Genomic DNA, 17,926 nt, shown 5'->3' on the forward strand with positions numbered 1-17,926 from the left:
TTTTCTATTTTGTAAATTGGACGGGCTAACTCGATCACAGAACAATCTAAGAAAGTGTACAGAAATCTTTATTTCAAATCCAAGACGCCGCCAGCTGATTAAAATAAGTCTCCGTTTCCTTCCGAATTTCATCGTGTTTCACCGAAAAACTTTTTTTCTGCACCGGCATCATATCCACAGCCCCGTGCCCGACTTTCAGCTTCTCCCAAAAATAAGTAACCGACAAAAAGTGATAGCTCCTGAAAGACTCCACGGAATAGATGATAGCAGGACACACTACCAACGGCGGCAGGTTTATCATAGCCTGCATGACAAGGTTAAGCATGGTGTCCAATTCTGGTAGAATATGGAAATATAAGGATAGAGCTGTAGCAAAACCGACAATTCCGATACAAAGTGCGAATATTACGATTTTCCAGATCATTTCAAAACACTTCATGTTCTCTTTGGCCTGAAATCTCGCTGCAAGGGTGTAGTTGGATTGATGGGCGTAGTCTTCGTGGATTTTCGTGATTTTTTGGTTGTAGTGGCGGGAGTAGAGCATTAGCTAGAAGAAAAAAGAAAATAAGACTTTGTGCTGCAGCCGACGCTTGGCGGGCCCGGAAGGTGTCAGCCGCTAGTTTATTAATTTATTTAGAACTTACCATCACAGCACCAATATTCGAAATTGCAATGATACTAATACCAAACACATATGACAGATAATTGAAAAAGAACACAATTGAAAATATCATAGTAAAAGTTTGACTGAAAAAAATTATCAGTAAAGCGATCCAAGTTCTCGATTTGTTCTCATAATCCTCTAGGAAATAACTGGCACAGGATCTTTCTACAGACACTATCAGAAGAATATTCGACATGGAAAGCCCAAAGTGTATTTTCAAAAATCCAGCGATGAAAAATAAAACATCATGGTTGAAACTGTCCACTTTTATCATTTCTGATGGGTTTTCAGTCCACCATTGCTGCATAGTTGAGTTCAATAAAGATTTTTCTGTTAATTCTGAACAAAAAATTTTTCCAACCAGATGTTTTCCCTTACCTTCCAGCGTCCAATACCCCGTCTCATACGGCCAACTAATAATCTTCCCGATCAATACTTCCAACCATTGAAAAATCAATAAAACCGCCAAAACTGACAAGTTCTTGTGAAAAACTCTCACTTTAACGAGCAAATAAGCACATCGAAATGCAAAATAAAAAGTCAGGAAAAATAGGAGAAAATCCAAAACTGAAAGTAGAAGACCAGGAAATTCTACGAGTTTAAAATTCTGCAGAATGTATATCGGCCAGCAGATTGTAGTAAGATTTGCGATTAGGAAAATCATTGGGGAATGGAAAAAGGCAACGTTATGCATTTGTGACAAATTTGTTTGCCTGAAAAATGACACCTGCTTGCTCGGATTGGTTTGATAGCTCAGAGCTGAAAGACTGATCATGATTAATTACTTTAGCCCAGGACTGAGCAACTTTGAAAATTCCCAAAATTACCGAATACCGGACATTATTTTAGGGTTTCTTTTTCAAACGAAAGCAAACGAAAAATAGATTGTCAGACAAAAGAATAGATTGACAGACGAAAAATAGATTGACGGACTAAAAATAGTTAAAATAGTTCGTCTGTCAATCTATTTTTCGTCTGTCAATCTATTTTCGTCTGTCAATCTATTTCTTCGTCTGTCAATCTATTTTTCGTGTAACAATCTATTTTTTCGTGTAACAATCTATTTTTCGTCTGTCAATCTATTTCTTCGTCTGTCAATCTATTTTTCGTCTGTCAATCTATTTCTTCGTCTGTCAATCTATTTTTCGTCTGTCAATCTATTTCTTCGTCTGTCAATCTATTTTTCGTCTGTCAATCTATTTCTTCGTCTGTCAATCTATTTTTTCGTGTAACAATCTATTTTTTCGTGTAACAATCTATTTTTTCGTGTAACAATCTATTTTTCGTCTGTCAATCTATTTCTTCGTCTGTCAATCTATTTTTCGTCTGTCAATCTATTTCTTCGTCTGTCAATCTATTTCTTCGTCTGTCAATCTATTTTTCGTCTGTCAATCTATTTCTTCGTCTGTCAATCTATTTTTCGTCTGTCAATCTATTTTTCGTGTAACAATCTATTTTTTCGTGTAACAATCTATTTTTCGTCGGTCAATCTATTTCTTCGTCTGTCAATCTATTTCTCGTCGGTCAATCTATTTCTTCGTCGGTCAATCTATTTTTCGTCGGTCAATCTATTTCTTCGTCGGTCAATCTATTTTTCGTCTGTCAATCTATTTCTTCGTCTGTCAATCTATTTTTCGTCTGTCAATCTATTTTTCGTGTAACAATCTATTTTTTCGTGTAACAATCTATTTTTTCGTGTAACAATCTATTTTTTCGTGTAACAATCTATTTTTTCGTGTAACAATCTATTTTTTCGTGTAACAATCTATTTTTTCGTGTAACAATCTATTTTTTCGTGTAACAATCTATTTTTTCGTGTAACAATCTATTTTTTCGTGTAACAATCTATTTTTTCGTGTAACAATCTATTTTTCGTGTAACAATCTATTTTTTCGTGTAACAATCTATTTTTCGTCTGTCAATCTATTTTTCGTGTAACAATCTATTTTTCGTGTAACAATCTATTTTTTCGTGTAACAATCTATTTTTTCGTGTAACAATCTATTTTTCGTGTAACAATCTATTTTTTCGTGTAACAATCTATTTTTCGTGTAACAATCTATTTTTTCGTGTAACAATCTATTTTTCGTGTAACAATCTATTTTTTCGTGTAACAATCTATTTTTTCGTGTAACAATCTATTTTTTCGTGTAACAATCTATTTTTCGTGTAACAATCTATTTTTTCGTGTAACAATCTATTTTTCGTGTAACAATCTATTTTTTCGTGTAACAATCTATTTCTTCGTCTGTCAATCTATTTTTCGTCTGTCAATCTATTTCTTCGTCTGTCAATCTATTTTTCGTCTGTCAATCTATTTTTTCGTGTAACAATCTATTTTTTCGTGTAACAATCTATTTTTTCGTGTAACAATCTATTTTTCGTCTGTCAATCTATTTCTTCGTCTGTCAATCTATTTTTCGTCTGTCAATCTATTTCTTCGTCTGTCAATCTATTTCTTCGTCTGTCAATCTATTTTTCGTCTGTCAATCTATTTCTTCGTCTGTCAATCTATTTTTCGTCTGTCAATCTATTTTTCGTGTAACAATCTATTTTTTCGTGTAACAATCTATTTTTCGTCTGTCAATCTATTTTTCGTCTGTCAATCTATTTCTTCGTCTGTCAATCTATTTTTCGTGTAACAATCTATTTCTTCGTCTGTCAATCTATTTTTCGTGTAACAATCTATTTTTTCGTATGCCAATCTATTTTTCGTGTAACAATCTATTTTTCGTCTGTCAATCTATTTTTCGTCTGTCAATCTATTTTTCCTCAGTCAATGAGAGGGAGAGAGGTTCAGTGCTTCAAGATGTCTTATCTTACAAAATGTAATGTCTACTTACACTTAAAATAAGAAAACTGCGTGGCGTGTACTGCAGAAAACCTCATATTCAGGCCCCGCCTTTTTCTCGTCCACTCACGGAGAAAAGGCAAAAATTTGGGGACCAACCAATATCAGGTCGCCGACATCTCACGGGTTCCGCGCGCCGCTATGTTTAACTCGCAGCGGGCGGAGACAGCTCACCACCCACAGCGAGTTAAACATAGCGGCGTGCGGAACCCGTAGGATGTCGGCGGCCTGATATTGGTTGGTCCCCAATTTTTTGCTTTTTCTCTGCGAGTGGACGAGAAAAAGGCGGGGCCTAAATTTGAGGTTTTCTGCAGTACACGCCACGCAGTTTTTTTTTATTTTGAGTGTATTACCTGAAAATCGGACGCAACTGTAAAATGTGTGGGAGACACATATTTAAAATTCGATCAAAGGTGTTTTCATTTCAACCATGAAACAATTTAATAGTCCTGGCACACCGTGTTTGGACTATGGTTACGACGACCTGTCCATAATTCCATTTTCGCTTACTGTGTGTTTACGGTAATTTTCCTACATCCAAGATTCCTCTTTAGAGCATGACGTGTATAGATATAATTTCTTTGAACAGTTGAAACTTGAAAGTTTACAGGACTTAGAGGACCTTCTGACTGATTCGCCTGACCGAAAAAACTAATAACATTTAATTTAAAACTTAATTTATTTAATTTTTAAAAAAAATCCAATTATTTCGATAACACCGACAAAATACTCAATCTTTCAACTCTCTGTAATCTCTTCTGATCGTGTAAGTGTCTGCTACGATTCGGCCTTGATCAGCTTATCTCCTACGAGAACAAACCCGAGTTGTTCCAATTCTTTGTTCAGTTGGTCGATGAGTTTTCTACACGATTTGGTGGACTTCTTCATGCGAATTTGATTCTCGTGAAATTCGGGTCTTAACAAATGCATAGACTTTTCCATCGTATTCCGGGAACATCCCTGGGCTTGTAGATAACGATTTACATTATCTTTCATTACTTGGAATGGCTTCTCGAGTAGATCCACACATTCGGATATCATATCTTGAAGTTTTTGATAATCCGAACGTAGTTGACTGAGAGATGCCGCCAAATTCATTGCAGTATTCAATTTACTTTTATTTATTCCATCGGGTGAATTGAATATCTGCTTCATTACTGTATTTCTTCTTTTTAAACACAGCTCAACTAGTTCCTGGGTATATTTCTGAGTGCTCAAGATGGTTGCTTTGTCATAAAATAGGTATGACTCGATTTCTCTACGAATTCCTGGCAGATCCATGTCTTCAAGTCGAAGATCTTCAGCCTCTCTTGACAGCTTCTTTGCACATGCTTCAAAATCCATAGCAACTTTTGCATGTCTCTCCAACTCCTCTCTAGCTTGTATCGCTTGTTGAATGCATTGGTCTGCGATCGTCTTGGCCTCTGGATTTGCTTCATCGAACAACATCATTGGTACTGAAGCCATGTCCACATAAACAGCAAACCGGGATGTAGTTTGAACGCGCTCGAATTGGCTCAACTCTTGGACAAGCTGAAAAAATTTTTTTTGGGATTCTTTTTTTGCGAATTTTTCAAGAGTTACTTTTCAGAATTACAGGTTACCCAGACGAAAAGTTGTAACATTTTCGAGCCAGGAATACTGTATCTGGTGTCGACACGATAATTTTTTGTTAAATGCAAAACTACGAATTTTTAAAAATCGAATTTCCATAGTTTAGTTTTTTTTCAATACAGTATTCTTTAAAGTTGCACACCGTTTTGCATTTACAAAAAATATCGTGTCGAGACCTGCTACCATATTTTCAACGTAAAAATCGCAAAATTTCGCGTCCCGCTCACAATTCAAAACTGACCAGTGAAAATTGAGTCGACAAAATGGCGGAAACTCGATCAAAAAGATCCAAATACTCGTCAACCTCAGTCAGCATGCTCAATCCTTCATAGCATTTTTTGATGCGAATTTCGATGAGTTTTGTGTCTGTCATACATTCAAGTTCATTAAATTTTATATTTCTCTTCAAAAGTGTTCTCATTTCGACTTGACTTGTCTGGGGTAGAACCAAATATAAATCATCGGGAAGTCCGTCAACGGATTTCTGTTTGGAATCAAGGTAGTGGGTGGAGGTGTTCGCGAGAAGAACTATATCGATGCCTTCTGGATATCCAAGACATTCGGAAATACTTGGTAGACTAGATTCTAGAATATTAGACATATCGGTATGCTCTACAATCGACATTTGATCCACTGATGCAAAAGTTCTTCGTTTTGAATTTCTCATAACACCAGCCACTTTTGCATAATACTCGATTGAAGGTTCATGGAAAAAGTTGCGTAGAAGGCATGTCATTGTACATACGAGCCATTTCGGATATCTCGTGAACTCGGCAGGAAGTTCTGTCACTGGTTCGAAATTGAACACTTTCTCTTTTGTTACTGGATTTTCTACTTGAACAAGATTCACTGCGACTGCGTTCGGATTTCGAGTGAGATCAACTGCAGCCATGTGATACAGGTTTGCGTCGGCTCTTGTACTTTCGAATGGAAACTCTCCGGTAGCACAAAAGTATAGTGTACATCCCAGCGACCAAAGATCACATTGTTCCGGAGTGTAAGCTGATTTTGTTTTCCAATTATGTCCGTTTGGAGGAATATGGTCGGGGTACTGTAATAGTACTGTAGGGGTACTGTAGGAGTACTGTAGGAGGGTTACTGTAGTTTAGGAAAAATTGACTTTTCGTCTTTTGAAGAGATATTGGTTTGGGGTTAGTGGAAGGATATGGTCGGGGTACTGTAGGGGTACTATAGGAGTACTGTAGGAGGGTTACTATAGCTTAAGAAAAATTGACTTTTAGTCTTTTGAAGAGATAATGGTTTGGGGTCAGTGGAAGGATATGGTCGGGGTACTGTAGGGGTACTGTAGGAGTACTGTAGGAGGGTTACTGTAGTTTAGGAAAAATTGACTTTTCGTCTTTTGAAGAGATATTGGTTTGGGGTTAGTGGAGAGATATGGTCGGGGTACTGTAGGGGTACTATAGGAGTACTGTAGGAGGGTTACTTTAGTTTAAGAAAAATTGACTTTTAGTCTTTTGAAGAGATATTGGTTTGGGGTTAGTGGAGGGATATGGTCGGGGTACTGTAGTAGTACTGTATGAGGGTTACTGTAGTTAACTTTCTAAAAAAATCTTGACATTTCTAGAACATTCTAGAAAAATTTGGAAACTTTTAGAACTTTCTAGAAAAATCAGAAAACTTTTGGAACTTTCTAGAAACATTTGGAAACTTCTAGAACTTTCTAGAAAAATTTGGAATCTTCTAGAACTTTCTAGAAAAATCTGGAAACTTCTAGAATTTTCTAGGAAAATCAGAAAACTTTTGGAACTTTCTAGAAAAATCTGGAAACTTCTAGAATTTTCTAGGAAAATTTGGAATCTTCTAGAACTTTCTAGAAAAATCAGAAAACTTCTAGAACTTTCTAGAAAAATTTGGAATCTTCTAGAACTTTCTAGAAAAATCTGGAAACTTCTAGAATTTTCTAGAAAAATCAGAAACTTCTAGAACTTTCTAGAAAAATTTGGAATCTTCTAGAACTTTCTAGAAAAATCTGGAAACTTCTAGAATTTTCTAGAAAAATCAGAAAACTTCTAGAACTCTCTAGAACAATTTGGAATCTTCTAGAACTTTCTAGAAAAATCAGAAAACTTCTAGAACTTTCTAGAAAAATTTGGAATCTTCTAGAACTTTCTAAAAAAATCTTGACATTTCTAGAATTTTCTAGAAAAATCAGAAACTTCTAGAACTTTCTAGAAAAATTTGGAATCTTCTAGAACTTTCTAGAAAAATCTGGAAACTTCTAGAACTTTCTAGAAAAATTTGGAATCTTCTAGAACTTTCTAGAAAAATCTGGAAACTTCTAGAATTTTCTAGGAAAATCAGAAAACTTTTGGAACTTTCTAGAAAAATCTGGAAACTTCTAGAATTTTCTAGAAAAATCAGAAACTTCTAGAACTTTCTAGAAAAATTTGGAATCTTCTAGAACTTTCTATAAAAATCTGGAAACTTCTAGAATTTTCTAGGAAAATCAGAAAACTTTTGGAACTTTCTAGAAAAATCTGGAAACTTCTAGAACTTTCTAGAAACATTTGGAAACTTCTAGAATTTTCTAGGAAAATCTGGAAACTTCTAGAACTTTCTTGAAGGTCGGCTAGAAGGCAGGAAAAATGTAACTTTACAAAAATCTTAGTGGCGTATAACGGCTAATAATTTTATAAAAATCTTGCTAACAATGAGTCTTATATGGTGTCTCAGTATAATAACCTGCTTACCAGAAAAGTTTTAGTACCAGCTATAGAGTTTAGTTCTTGTGAGCTATTTTCCGAAATAGCCTTGCTGCAGCCCATGTCACACAGTTTGAATAAATGCGTGGATCGTCTTCCACGTGTCGGAGAACCGGGAAATAGAAGAATATTCATGTGCTTGATGTCGCGATGAGCAATGTTGTGTTCTCGAAGAGCAGATAGTGCCATAGCTAAAAAATAAAACGTGTATTAACGTGTATTACTGTATAATAAATGAATGTCAAACTTACAACAATCCACAACTAAATCAATAAGTACATTTGATGGAAGACCTTTATGATTTTCCGGTCTTCTCATTTCTGCATCCAAGCTACGACTTGCACACTCCATCGCAAAGGAAATCGTCTCAATTGTAACTGATCCAGGCGGTATTTTAGTGTTTTTACTTCCAAAATATTGTACAATATTCGCAACGCCCTTCAACTTCTTTAGAATATCGATTTCTGTGCACATTGCATCAACATCGGCCTTATTAGACGCTGTTTTCCTGGCTGTTTTCACGGCAACAAGTCTTCCAGATTCGGTTCGACCTCTGTAAACTTGTGAGTAAGCTCCTTTTGCCATAAATTCATCATTGTAAAGTGTGTACATCTCACCATCTGTACTGACGATTGGATAGGTTGTACGAGAAGATACATCCATTCTGAAAATGATAGAGATAATTTATTCTAGAACATTTTTTATAGAGTACATATACTGGGAACTTTTAAAAAATTAATGTTAAACATTGTCCGAAACTTTGCGCTTTTTGTGCCAAAATTTTGGTACCCGGTCTCGAAACGACGCATTTTTATTAAATGCGAAAAATTGTGCTTCAAACTCATGTTTATCGAAATTTCGAGCGATTATTAATAGTTTTTCTATTAAAAAATAGTAACCCCCCTTGCTCTAATTTGCCAGCTCATATCTTGGTTGTCTTCAATTTTATCAGAACGTTGTCAACTGACAAAATTTGTGAAAAATATTTATCTAAATTTTTAGTATTAAAAATTATTTGAAAAAATTAAGACATTCGAGATATATGTCGTCAAAGTAGAGCAGTGGGGGGGGGGGGGCATAAATGTTTTATAAAAGCGCAGTTGTTCTACAAAATTTTTAGCGAATGTTAAATATGAGTACATTGGTGAAGAACTCTCCTGAGGAATTAAATTAAACATAAAACCAGGTATTCGAGGAAAGTGACTCTATGATAAGAAAAAGTGTTCTTATGATAAGAAAAAGAATGAGCAAGAAAATTTTTTTCTGTAAACAAAGCGTTTCGTTCAATGTTCTATCTCGCAATTTTCTGAGGAACTTTTTCGATAAGTCCTTTGAACTTTTCGGAAAATCTTAAATTTACAAGAAAAGCTTGAAACATAATTTACAAAGAAAGACCAAAAGACCCTTATTAATAGGATTGTACAAACCGTACTTTTGGAAAATGAAAAACTTTGATATTATATGACAAGGAGATACAAACTGCTATGCGGGATAGACACAGACTTGCAAAGTGTCAGTTAGACATAGCAATCAGTATTTCGAAATATCTGTTTGCTACAGTGTGAGAGAGTCTGGAAGCCCTAGTTGTGTTAGCAAGAAAAGAGGTCAAACAATCGCTGCCAATCGGAGGCACCTCTATTGGTGCCCGAATTGATAACCCTCATCACGGTTGCATTTTTTCTATGCTTTCAGGATTTGAGTAGGAAATAATTAGACTGTTCTAGCAGTATGTTCTTTTTTTCATAATGTGCAAGCGGGGGGAATGTGTGCGGAAAAATAAAAACATTCACTAGCTCATTATTCAATAACTGTATTGCATAATCGCAAAACATTTCAAGGAATCAATGTCTGATTGGATCCGAACAGTTTCTCAAAACCGTGACATTCTGTGCAACTTCCGGGACGGCAGAATCCACACGTCTTCTTGCAGTACAGTTTGCGGTAGTAGCATGAATGTTTACAGTTGGTGCAGAAACCATCGGCTGCATATTTGGCTCAGCTGAAATTTCAAGTAATTTACTAGAAGTTTAATATCATTTAGTTTTACACTTACTCTGGATCAGTATCTTGGCATGTTGGACAAGGAGTGGGAGTTGCTGGACACAAATTGCAAGTAACTGGGCAGAACTCGGTAAGAAAGGGAAGAAAACTTGGTGTAGTACAGTATTTTGTGAAATCGGTGCAATCGAAGCTTGCACTGTCAATGCATTCTCCTGGAAACGATGGAGTCGGACACACATTGCAGGTAGCCGGGCAGGCAGCTCTCACTGATGTTCCCAGCCTAGGATTAGTGCATTGGCCTTTCAATGCGGCGCAATCCACAGTTGGTTCATCATGTCTTGGTTTGGGAAGTCACAAGAGCGTCGAAAAGAAGTAGGAGGCTAAGAGAACGATGGATCATATTAAGATGATTCAATTGAAGATACTGCCAATGTTTTATAGTAGTAGAAGGCGGATGCAATAACACGTGGGCGTGCAAAATTTTGTAAAAAATCGCCGAATTTTAGATTATGAGTACAAAACCGCGTGTGCAAAATTCCAGATCAACAACTGTCACGAGTGATTAAAGATGAATGATTAAAGTTCCATTAGATTATAAAATTGTCTTAAATAACAAAAGTTTATACTTGAGATGTCTTTGGAAAACCTAAAAAATTAAAAAACGAGGTTATTGTAATCGAAAATTGATTAACTAGCATATTCTTTCAATCATGTATGTAGCATTTTTTAACCGCAGCATTTGAAGTTCAAAAAGATTTCCACCTGCTGTCTCGACTTAACAATTATTAATGGCACAAGATGTCTCATATTGCAACATCCCTTGATGGAATGTCTGCTTATTCCCTGAACATCGGATAAACTGAGGGAATGTATAGGATAAACATTTTCAAAATTGGATCATAAGAGTTTTCATTTCAACGCGATGTGACAATCGAATAGCCCTAGCACACATTGCAAACCTTGATGGGGTTGTTCTACGCAACTCGGGTCCCCATAACGTTGGCCCACCATGCGTAATTCTGTTTGGGCTTACTATTGAATTTCGGTGAATACCAATAGTCCAATAGGCTTTCGTTAGTCCTGGCTCGGTCATGGGAATACCGCAACCGACTATCATTGCAACCCTCGATAGACCATGTACATCTTGCATATACCATATCGTTGGTTTTCTCAAGAGTATCTATATTGTTAATAGTGTTGATTGGTTTAGTGTAAAGGTTTTAGTAAAACCACTCGATATAAAAACTTTCATTGTAACATAAAATATTAAAGAATCATTGAGAACTCTTTATTGAAGCTCAGAAGTTTCTCGAAACTATTGCATTCCTTGCAAGTTCCGGCCGAGCAGAATCCACACGTTTTTGCACAGTACCTCTCTCGGTCTTGGCATGAATAGCAGCAGTTGGTGCAGAAGCCCCTCTTGGCCCAACTAGCACAGCTGTAAGTTGAAGTTTTGCGCCTTTTTTGGTTGGTTATCTGTTTCAACTCACTTTGGACTGCAATCCTTACAATTTGAATCAGGAGTCGGAGTGGTAGCTCCTGGGCACATATTACAAGTCTCTGGACAAAACTTCTTCAGCATGGGGATGTAATCTGGGTCATTGCAATTTTTCTTGAAGACATTACAATTGACGCTTTTGTCGTCAAAACATGGTGCAAGAGTTGTTGGCGATACGGTAGAGGGACACAGGTTGCAGGTTACCGGGCAGGACTGGGTCAACAGTGGGAGCAGTTTAGGGTTAGTACAGTCATCTTTGAAGGAGGCGCAATCAACATCCGGATCATCAATGCATGGTTTGTCTTGGGAAGTTACAAGGGCGGCGTAGAAAAGTATAAGGGTTAAAGTGTGCCGGAGCATCGTAGGAATACTTGATTGAAGATGACTGCTCGCATTTTATAGTGAGAGAAGGCGGATGCTAAAAATGTTAATAACAAGTCTGTAAAGTCGACTGTGTAAAGATTATAAGTACATCAGCATTTCCGAGTGTGCAACATTATAGATCAAAGTTATTAGTTCTGTAGTTTTTACGACTCACCTCTTACCTAATGCTTTGTAATTTTGCAACATTTCTTGAATTTGAACAACGAATTTGTGGAATTGTTTATAAACGATTCCTGGGTGACATATCGAAAATGGATTGAGGGAACTTATCAAGGAGGATGTCGTGTGGAGTATAATGATCAAAAAATTATTATCGCAAACAAAAAACCACTGGAAGTTGCAATGAACTATGTGTCAGCCCTTTTTAATAATCGAGGATTGAGCCTGGAGAGTTTTATGGTGACCACCTCGGAAGATGACACGAAATTATACGATCCTCTCCTATCACTTCTTCACAAAATTGGAAGCGTTTCAGCCGAATCAGTGACAATCGAAGGTGCGACCCTGGAGACGACCGTAAAAATTTTGAAACACTTCGAGCCAGATGTTCTAAAGGAGTTGCAAATTAGAGCTGTCGATGAAGCTTCCATGCAGGAGCTAGTGGGACTTGATCAGTGGAAAGCAGTTGAAACATTTAGTTTGTTTCTTTACCCCGAACAATTTCCTCACTTGGTCAAGCATCTCAACCACGTCGCAACATTGATGGTCGACTTGATGGGGCACTCTTTATCGAACGAAGATATTGTGAAACTTCGAGATGTAAGTTTCTTTAGACTTTTCAATTTACCTATATTATTTTTCAGGAATTTCTCTCGTAATCCAGTCGCTTCCAATCTTGCAAGTTCGAAAATACTAACTACTGTTCGAAAGGGTTTATGAAAGAGATGTGTCCATTGGCGTCTACGAGAAATGACTTGGGTAAACTTGTCATTGCAACTGACGAACCTACATTTTTCATGGAAAGCAAGGCAGAAGGGTTCGAAATCGAGAAAATTCAGAATTGAACTTTTGAATAGTTGTGGCTTGAGAATAAATTATTAGAATGTGAAACTCTTTCACATTATGTATTCGTTCTATAAAAACTCTATAAAAAAATGGGAAAGAATTGTTTGTTGTCAAAAAAATGTTGGTTAAGGTTTTATCATATGCTCTGTGTTTGAAAGAGAGCATTTACACTGATGTGCCAGCTGAAACACCGTATGCACATGAAAAATTAGATGGTTCTAGATTCATTATACTCAGTCTGAAATAGTTCTAAGAGCTTGCCGGACCATAAATTTAGCTAGAAGTTTCAACTTTCTGTGTTTCAACTCAAATTTTAACAAGAAGTTTTAAATTTGTCGAATTATTTTAAACTAAAATCAATTGGTGCCAGGATAGCCCATTTCTCCACTGCCACTGCACACAAATTTTCAAAAAATATTTTCCCGCCTTTCGTGTGCAGTGGAGCGATGGGTCAGCCTGACACTTCGGTAAATCGGCCCAGCTTTCCAGGGCACTTTCCACAGCTTGCAACAACTACCCGTGGGAGAGCTGTGCGCCAGAGATGTGCGGCAAATTTGCCGTTTGCCGAGCTCGGCAAATTTCAAAAAAGGAGATTTGCTGAATTTGCCGCACACGACAAGAATTTGACAATACATTTTTGACTAAAACTGTTGATTTTTTCACCAAAAAATTAGTAAAATGACACCAAATTGAGTTATTTTGATGTTTAAGCAGACACACTACACCTAACTCGTTCAGAAGCCGCACACCCCTGGTACGCACCCTCGGAGTATGTCTTTTTTGGTGATATTATTATCTGGTAGGCGTTTCTTCTTGGTAGATGGAATATGAAGAAAAGAAAAAGAAACTGCTCATCAATGTTAGCTGTTCTACTACCGAGTTACGATGAAAATTAAAATAAAAAGATTTATTCAAAGAAGCTTGTTGGCTCCAAAACTGAACAACGTTTCAAGACTATTACAATCCTTGCATGTTCCCGGCGTGCAGAACCCGCACGACTTTGCACAGTACTTCTCACGTTCGGAGCATTTGTAGAAGCATTTGTTGCAGTATCCGTTTTTCACCCAACCGGCACAGCTGAAAAGAACATTCGATTGCGGCCGACACTTCACGGCTTACTAGAAAAAAAATACTCACTTTGGTCCATTGTCCTGACAATTAGGGTTTGGGGTTGGCATGACAGTAGTTGCTCCCGGGCACATGTTGCACGTCACCGGGCAGAATGACTTCAGCATTGGGATGTACTTACTGTTACTGCAGAACTGTTTGAATGAAGCGCAGTCGGTGTCTTTGTCGTCAAAACATGGTGCAAGAGTCGTTGGGGCTTCTGTCGGAGGGCACAACTTGCAGGTCACAGGACAGGACTCTTTCAGCAGTGGGATCATTTTTTCTGTAGCACAATCATCCTTGAAATCTTCGCACTTTACATTCGGATCATCGATACAAGGCTTGTCCTGGGCATTTGCAAATTGTGCAAGGAAAATTAGAAATACAGCGTAGCAAATCATTTGTTTTCTGCAAAACTTAGTTTTTAGATAAAATGACTTTAAGACTTTTTATATTATCACTTGGGTGGGTGCGGTTGAGGAGCACGTAAACTGATAAGCTAATCCCTACAGACAAAATCATCAATTTCATGACGAATTTTTTTTGTTGAAAAGCGATTAAGTGCAAGGGTACTAGGTGAAAAATCACGTTTAACTATAATCTAGAATACAATTTCCGGTGAAGGTTAAGACTTTGGAGATGACTATAGGAAATGCTATTCTGGAATTACTTTTATTTTAAATTTATGAATACTATATATAATTATATTTCACTTGAAGAACTGTGTCTATGCATATGTAAATTGCCTGCTTTGTAGTTTGTGGTTTGATACTTATAGAACATTTTTTGGTACATTACGAAGCTGCGCCTTTAGTGAAAAACTTACTAAAGGCACGGATTTTTTATCGGATTTTCGGCAGTTTGCGACCAACTTCAAACATAATTTTATTAAAACACCAAGTCAGCGTTACTGCTTATCAGAAATATTCCTTATCAGGCATCTAAAAGGCACCAAAAAACCGTATTTATTATCAAATTCGTTATGTATACCACACAACAACTAGCAACAAACCAATTGTCTGCGCTATCCCGAAATTTGTCGGCTGCAGCAAATGAAATTCAGGGATGTTCTTGCTGAAAATGACCATCTGCGAGGACAGGGAAACGTCGGCTGCATACTATAAAAGTGACATACAAATTAGATGAAATTGAAACCCGTAAGGCGTCGGTTGCAGCAGCAAGTTTTCAGTGGTTTAAGTGCGGCCGGCAGATGACGGGTGTGGTTATACCGCTGTAGAATGATGAGATGTCGGCTGCAGATCGCGCGTGTCATTTTTAAGAATAGTGTACATATAAAATTCAAATTCATGCTTTCTTTATCCAAATTCAATTTCTGAAATTATTACTCGGGAGTTTCTCCCGCTGTTTGCAGTTCAAGCAGGCTTCCGGGTTGCAGAAGCCACATGATTTTGCACAATTTTGAATTTTTTCGGCACAATCCAAAAAGCACGAAGTACAGTATCCCTGCTTCGCCCATGATTTGCAACTGAAATTTTTTGAACTGATAAATTTTGGCTGATTGTAGAGAAAAACTCACTGCACATTTGTATCCACACAATTTGGATTCGCAGTTGGTGGGACTAAAGTAGTCGAATCCGGGCAGAGCCCACAAGTTTTTGGGCAATATTTATCTAAAAAACTAGTGTACATTGGATTACTGCAAAGGCCGGCGTAGGCATGACAGTCAGCTAATGGGTCGTCTTGGCATGGTGCATCGGAAGTTTGGCACGCTGTCAGGGAAATGAGGAGCATGAGAATAGATAGTTGAAGCAGCAGCATTTGTAGAAAATTGAGAGGCTTCTGGTTCAGGTTTTAACGTTTTATATATTTTTGGAGAAATTCAAAGATCGCGGGAAATGGTGATAAATGATAAGGAGAACGCTTTTTTGGCAAAATTTATAAAACTGTATTCTGTATAGCATAAAATGATATAAATAAGAGTCTCAGAAATAGTCCTAAAATTTGCAGAGTTTAACATTTTTCCTATAAAACTTCGCTATACTTTTATTAACAGTGTTCAATATTAAAATAAAATTCAATTGATGAAAATATTATTAGCAAATTTCTCCCGTTGCTGGCAATTTATGCAGGCTCCCGGGTTGCAGAAGCCACATGATTTTGCACAGTTTTGAATTCTTTCAGCACAATCCACAAAGCAAGAAGTACAGTAACCCTGCTTCACCCATGATTTGCAACTGAAATTTTTTAGATTTTTTTCAAATGTCATAAATTGGTAGTCTGGACCAGGGGATAACTGCAGTTTGGCAAATTCGGCAAATCGACAATTTGTAGTTTTGCCGATTTGCCGATTTGCCGGAAATTTTCATTCTCGGCAAATTTCCGTTTGCCGGACATCAATTTGCCGGTAGTGTTTAGAAAAGTTTCAGCAAATTTGGCAAATCGGCAATTTGCCGGTTTCACGATTTGCCGGAAACTTTCGATTACGGTAATTTGCCGATTTGCCGATTTGCCCGAAAAATCGTTTGCCGACCACACCAGTTTTTTAAACTTTTTTCTGGCAAATCGGCAAATCGGCAAATTGCCGGACCTGAAAATTTCCGGCAAATCGGCAAATCGGCAAATTATCGGAGTTGAAAATTTATATTCCAAAAAAACTCACTGAACATTTGTATCCACACAATTCGAGCTCCCTGTCGGCGGAACTAAAGTAGTCGAATCCGAGCAAAGCCCACAAGTTTTTGGACAAAAAACATCTAGAAAATTTTTGTACATTGGATTATTGCAAAGAGCCGCGTAGTCCCTGCAATCCGTATACGGGTCATCTTGGCATGGTGCAGTGGAAATTTGGCACGCTGCAAGGGAGACGGAAAGCAAGAGAATAGAGCTTTGGAGTAGCATTTTCAGGTTTTTGTCAGTAGTTTTTAGACTTTATATACTTCTGGAGGAGTTATATACTTCTGGAGGAGAGAGTTAATAGAAAAATCATGAATCAAGCTCAAAGGTCGCTGTAAATGGTGATAAATGATAAGGAGAGGGAATTTTTGGAGAAACTGATAAAAAAATTCCGGCATGTTGTGCTGAGCATAAAATCAGATGATCATCAGGCCCCCTAGGCCTTAACCTACCGTACCCTTATCCTACCGTAACTACACCCTACAGCACTCCTAACCTACTGTACCCCTAACTCAGATAAATCGAACCACGCAGGCGCCGCTCCAAACCACGCAGGCAACGCGTACAAACCACGCTCAAGAATGCCAGTCCCTGCGTGGTTTCAACGCGTTGCCTGCGTGGTTTGGAGGCGACGCCTGCGTGGTCTTGCAGCAATGGCAGTTCGCAGCCCGCTCCTTCCCCTTCCTACCGTTTAACCATATAAAACGCAAATTACGATTGTTTCTCAAAAATTTGTTTATAAATAAACTAAAAAAACAAAAATTACCAAAAAAGTCACGAAATTTACAGAACATCTGACTAATTGTGATGAAATTCCTAACAAAATCTAACAGAAAAAAAATCGAAAAATAAGTACAAAATTCTAACAACGAAAATCTCAAAAATAACAACAAAAAAAGGTTGAAAAAATTTAAGTCTATTAGCCAGTTGTTTTCGTCCCAGTGATCAGTGTGATGAAGTTTCCTTTTCCTTGCTCATATTTTTGCGTTCAAACTGAAAAATTATTGATTTTTGGAAATACAAATAGAAAATACGGTGCTTACAATTTTTGATCCACCTGTCGGGAGAAAACGTCTCCAAAATCAGCATTCAAAGACTTCAAGCTGACACTGAAGGTGTGAAGGAGCTCTGGAGGAATTGTCTGAAAAATAAACTATTGTAGCTAAATCCGGGGATTTCACAACTTACAGTTTTCGGTTTCCTTTCTGGGTTTACGGGCTGGGGTTGACATATTTAGCTGAAAATATATATTTAGTTTCATAAAGACATGGAAACAAACATTAAAGTGCTTTTCGCAAGAAAAAAGACGGGTAAATCAATTAAATTGGGAAAAAAAATTAAAAGAAAAGGTTGTCCGAGAGGAGTACGCAGCCATTGGCCTAGGGAACCCGCGCGTGGCTGAACGTTGGCTGCCTGCGTGGTATGTAGGCGTCACCTGCGTGGTT

At 37.4% G+C, this 17,926-nt stretch overlaps 6 protein-coding genes, 1 non-coding gene and 3 pseudogenes across 10 annotated transcripts; 2 read left to right on the forward strand and 8 right to left on the reverse strand.

Annotated features, from left to right (window-relative positions):
- Nucleotides 1-73: 73 nt before the first annotated feature.
- sre-47 (Serpentine Receptor, class E (Epsilon)) lies at nt 74-1,328 on the reverse strand (the record flags this gene model as incomplete). Its single annotated transcript, NM_064527.3, has 3 exons — nt 74-547; nt 645-1,003; nt 1,043-1,328. The coding sequence occupies 3 exons, from the start codon at nt 1,326-1,328 to the stop codon at nt 74-76; spliced, it is 1,119 nt and encodes a 372-aa protein (NP_496928.3).
- Nucleotides 1,329-4,175: 2,847 nt separating this feature from the next.
- On the reverse strand, nt 4,176-8,518 carry Y39G8B.5 (Protein kinase domain-containing protein). Its single transcript, NM_064528.3, has 4 exons — nt 8,104-8,518; nt 7,841-8,043; nt 5,371-6,180; nt 4,176-5,048 (listed from the first exon to the last, which is right to left on the reverse strand). Exons 1-4 carry the CDS (start codon nt 8,513-8,515, stop codon nt 4,293-4,295), a joined length of 2,181 nt encoding a protein of 726 aa, NP_496929.2. The 5' UTR covers nt 8,516-8,518; the 3' UTR covers nt 4,176-4,292.
- Nucleotides 6,052-6,147, forward strand: Y39G8B.11. Its single transcript, NR_051877.1, has one exon. It is a non-coding gene; the product is annotated as an Unclassified non-coding RNA Y39G8B.11 (non-coding RNA).
- Nucleotides 8,519-9,685: 1,167 nt separating the features above from the next.
- Nucleotides 9,686-10,204, reverse strand: Y39G8B.8 (annotated as a pseudogene). Its single transcript has one exon. A coding segment is annotated over exon 1 (519 nt).
- An 882-nt stretch (nt 10,205-11,086) lies between these two features.
- On the reverse strand, nt 11,087-11,711 carry Y39G8B.7 (ShKT domain-containing protein; the record flags this gene model as incomplete). Its single annotated transcript, NM_064529.5, has 2 exons — nt 11,087-11,291; nt 11,344-11,711. 2 exons carry the CDS (start codon nt 11,709-11,711, stop codon nt 11,120-11,122), a joined length of 540 nt encoding a protein of 179 aa, NP_496930.1. The 3' UTR covers nt 11,087-11,119.
- Nucleotides 11,712-12,077: 366 nt separating this feature from the next.
- fbxa-177 lies at nt 12,078-12,553 on the forward strand (annotated as a pseudogene). Its single transcript has 2 exons — nt 12,078-12,494; nt 12,539-12,553. Coding segments are annotated over exons 1-2 (432 nt in total).
- A 1,081-nt stretch (nt 12,554-13,634) lies between these two features.
- F01D5.1 (ShKT domain-containing protein) lies at nt 13,635-14,258 on the reverse strand. Its single transcript, NM_064531.11, has 2 exons — nt 13,878-14,258; nt 13,635-13,817 (listed from the first exon to the last, which is right to left on the reverse strand). The coding sequence occupies exons 1-2, from the start codon at nt 14,246-14,248 to the stop codon at nt 13,652-13,654; spliced, it is 537 nt and encodes a 178-aa protein (NP_496932.1). The 5' UTR covers nt 14,249-14,258; the 3' UTR covers nt 13,635-13,651.
- An 878-nt stretch (nt 14,259-15,136) lies between these two features.
- On the reverse strand, nt 15,137-15,741 carry F01D5.2 (ShKT domain-containing protein). Its single transcript, NM_064532.2, has 2 exons — nt 15,385-15,741; nt 15,137-15,333 (listed from the first exon to the last, which is right to left on the reverse strand). Exons 1-2 carry the CDS (start codon nt 15,624-15,626, stop codon nt 15,174-15,176), a joined length of 402 nt encoding a protein of 133 aa, NP_496933.1. The 5' UTR covers nt 15,627-15,741; the 3' UTR covers nt 15,137-15,173.
- On the reverse strand, nt 15,736-16,821 carry F01D5.3 (ShKT domain-containing protein). The gene is made up of 2 exons (NM_064533.4): nt 16,468-16,821; nt 15,736-16,042 (listed from the first exon to the last, which is right to left on the reverse strand). The coding sequence occupies exons 1-2, from the start codon at nt 16,704-16,706 to the stop codon at nt 15,883-15,885; spliced, it is 399 nt and encodes a 132-aa protein (NP_496934.1). The 5' UTR covers nt 16,707-16,821; the 3' UTR covers nt 15,736-15,882.
- Nucleotides 16,822-17,056: 235 nt separating this feature from the next.
- F01D5.4 lies at nt 17,057-17,712 on the reverse strand (annotated as a pseudogene). Its single transcript has 2 exons — nt 17,525-17,712; nt 17,057-17,474 (listed from the first exon to the last, which is right to left on the reverse strand). Coding segments are annotated over exons 1-2 (606 nt in total).
- Between the last annotated feature and the right edge of the window lie 214 nt (nt 17,713-17,926).

Source organism: Caenorhabditis elegans, chromosome II (assembly GCF_000002985.6).
Source record: "Caenorhabditis elegans chromosome II".
Classification (NCBI taxonomy): domain Eukaryota; kingdom Metazoa; phylum Nematoda; class Chromadorea; order Rhabditida; family Rhabditidae; genus Caenorhabditis; species Caenorhabditis elegans.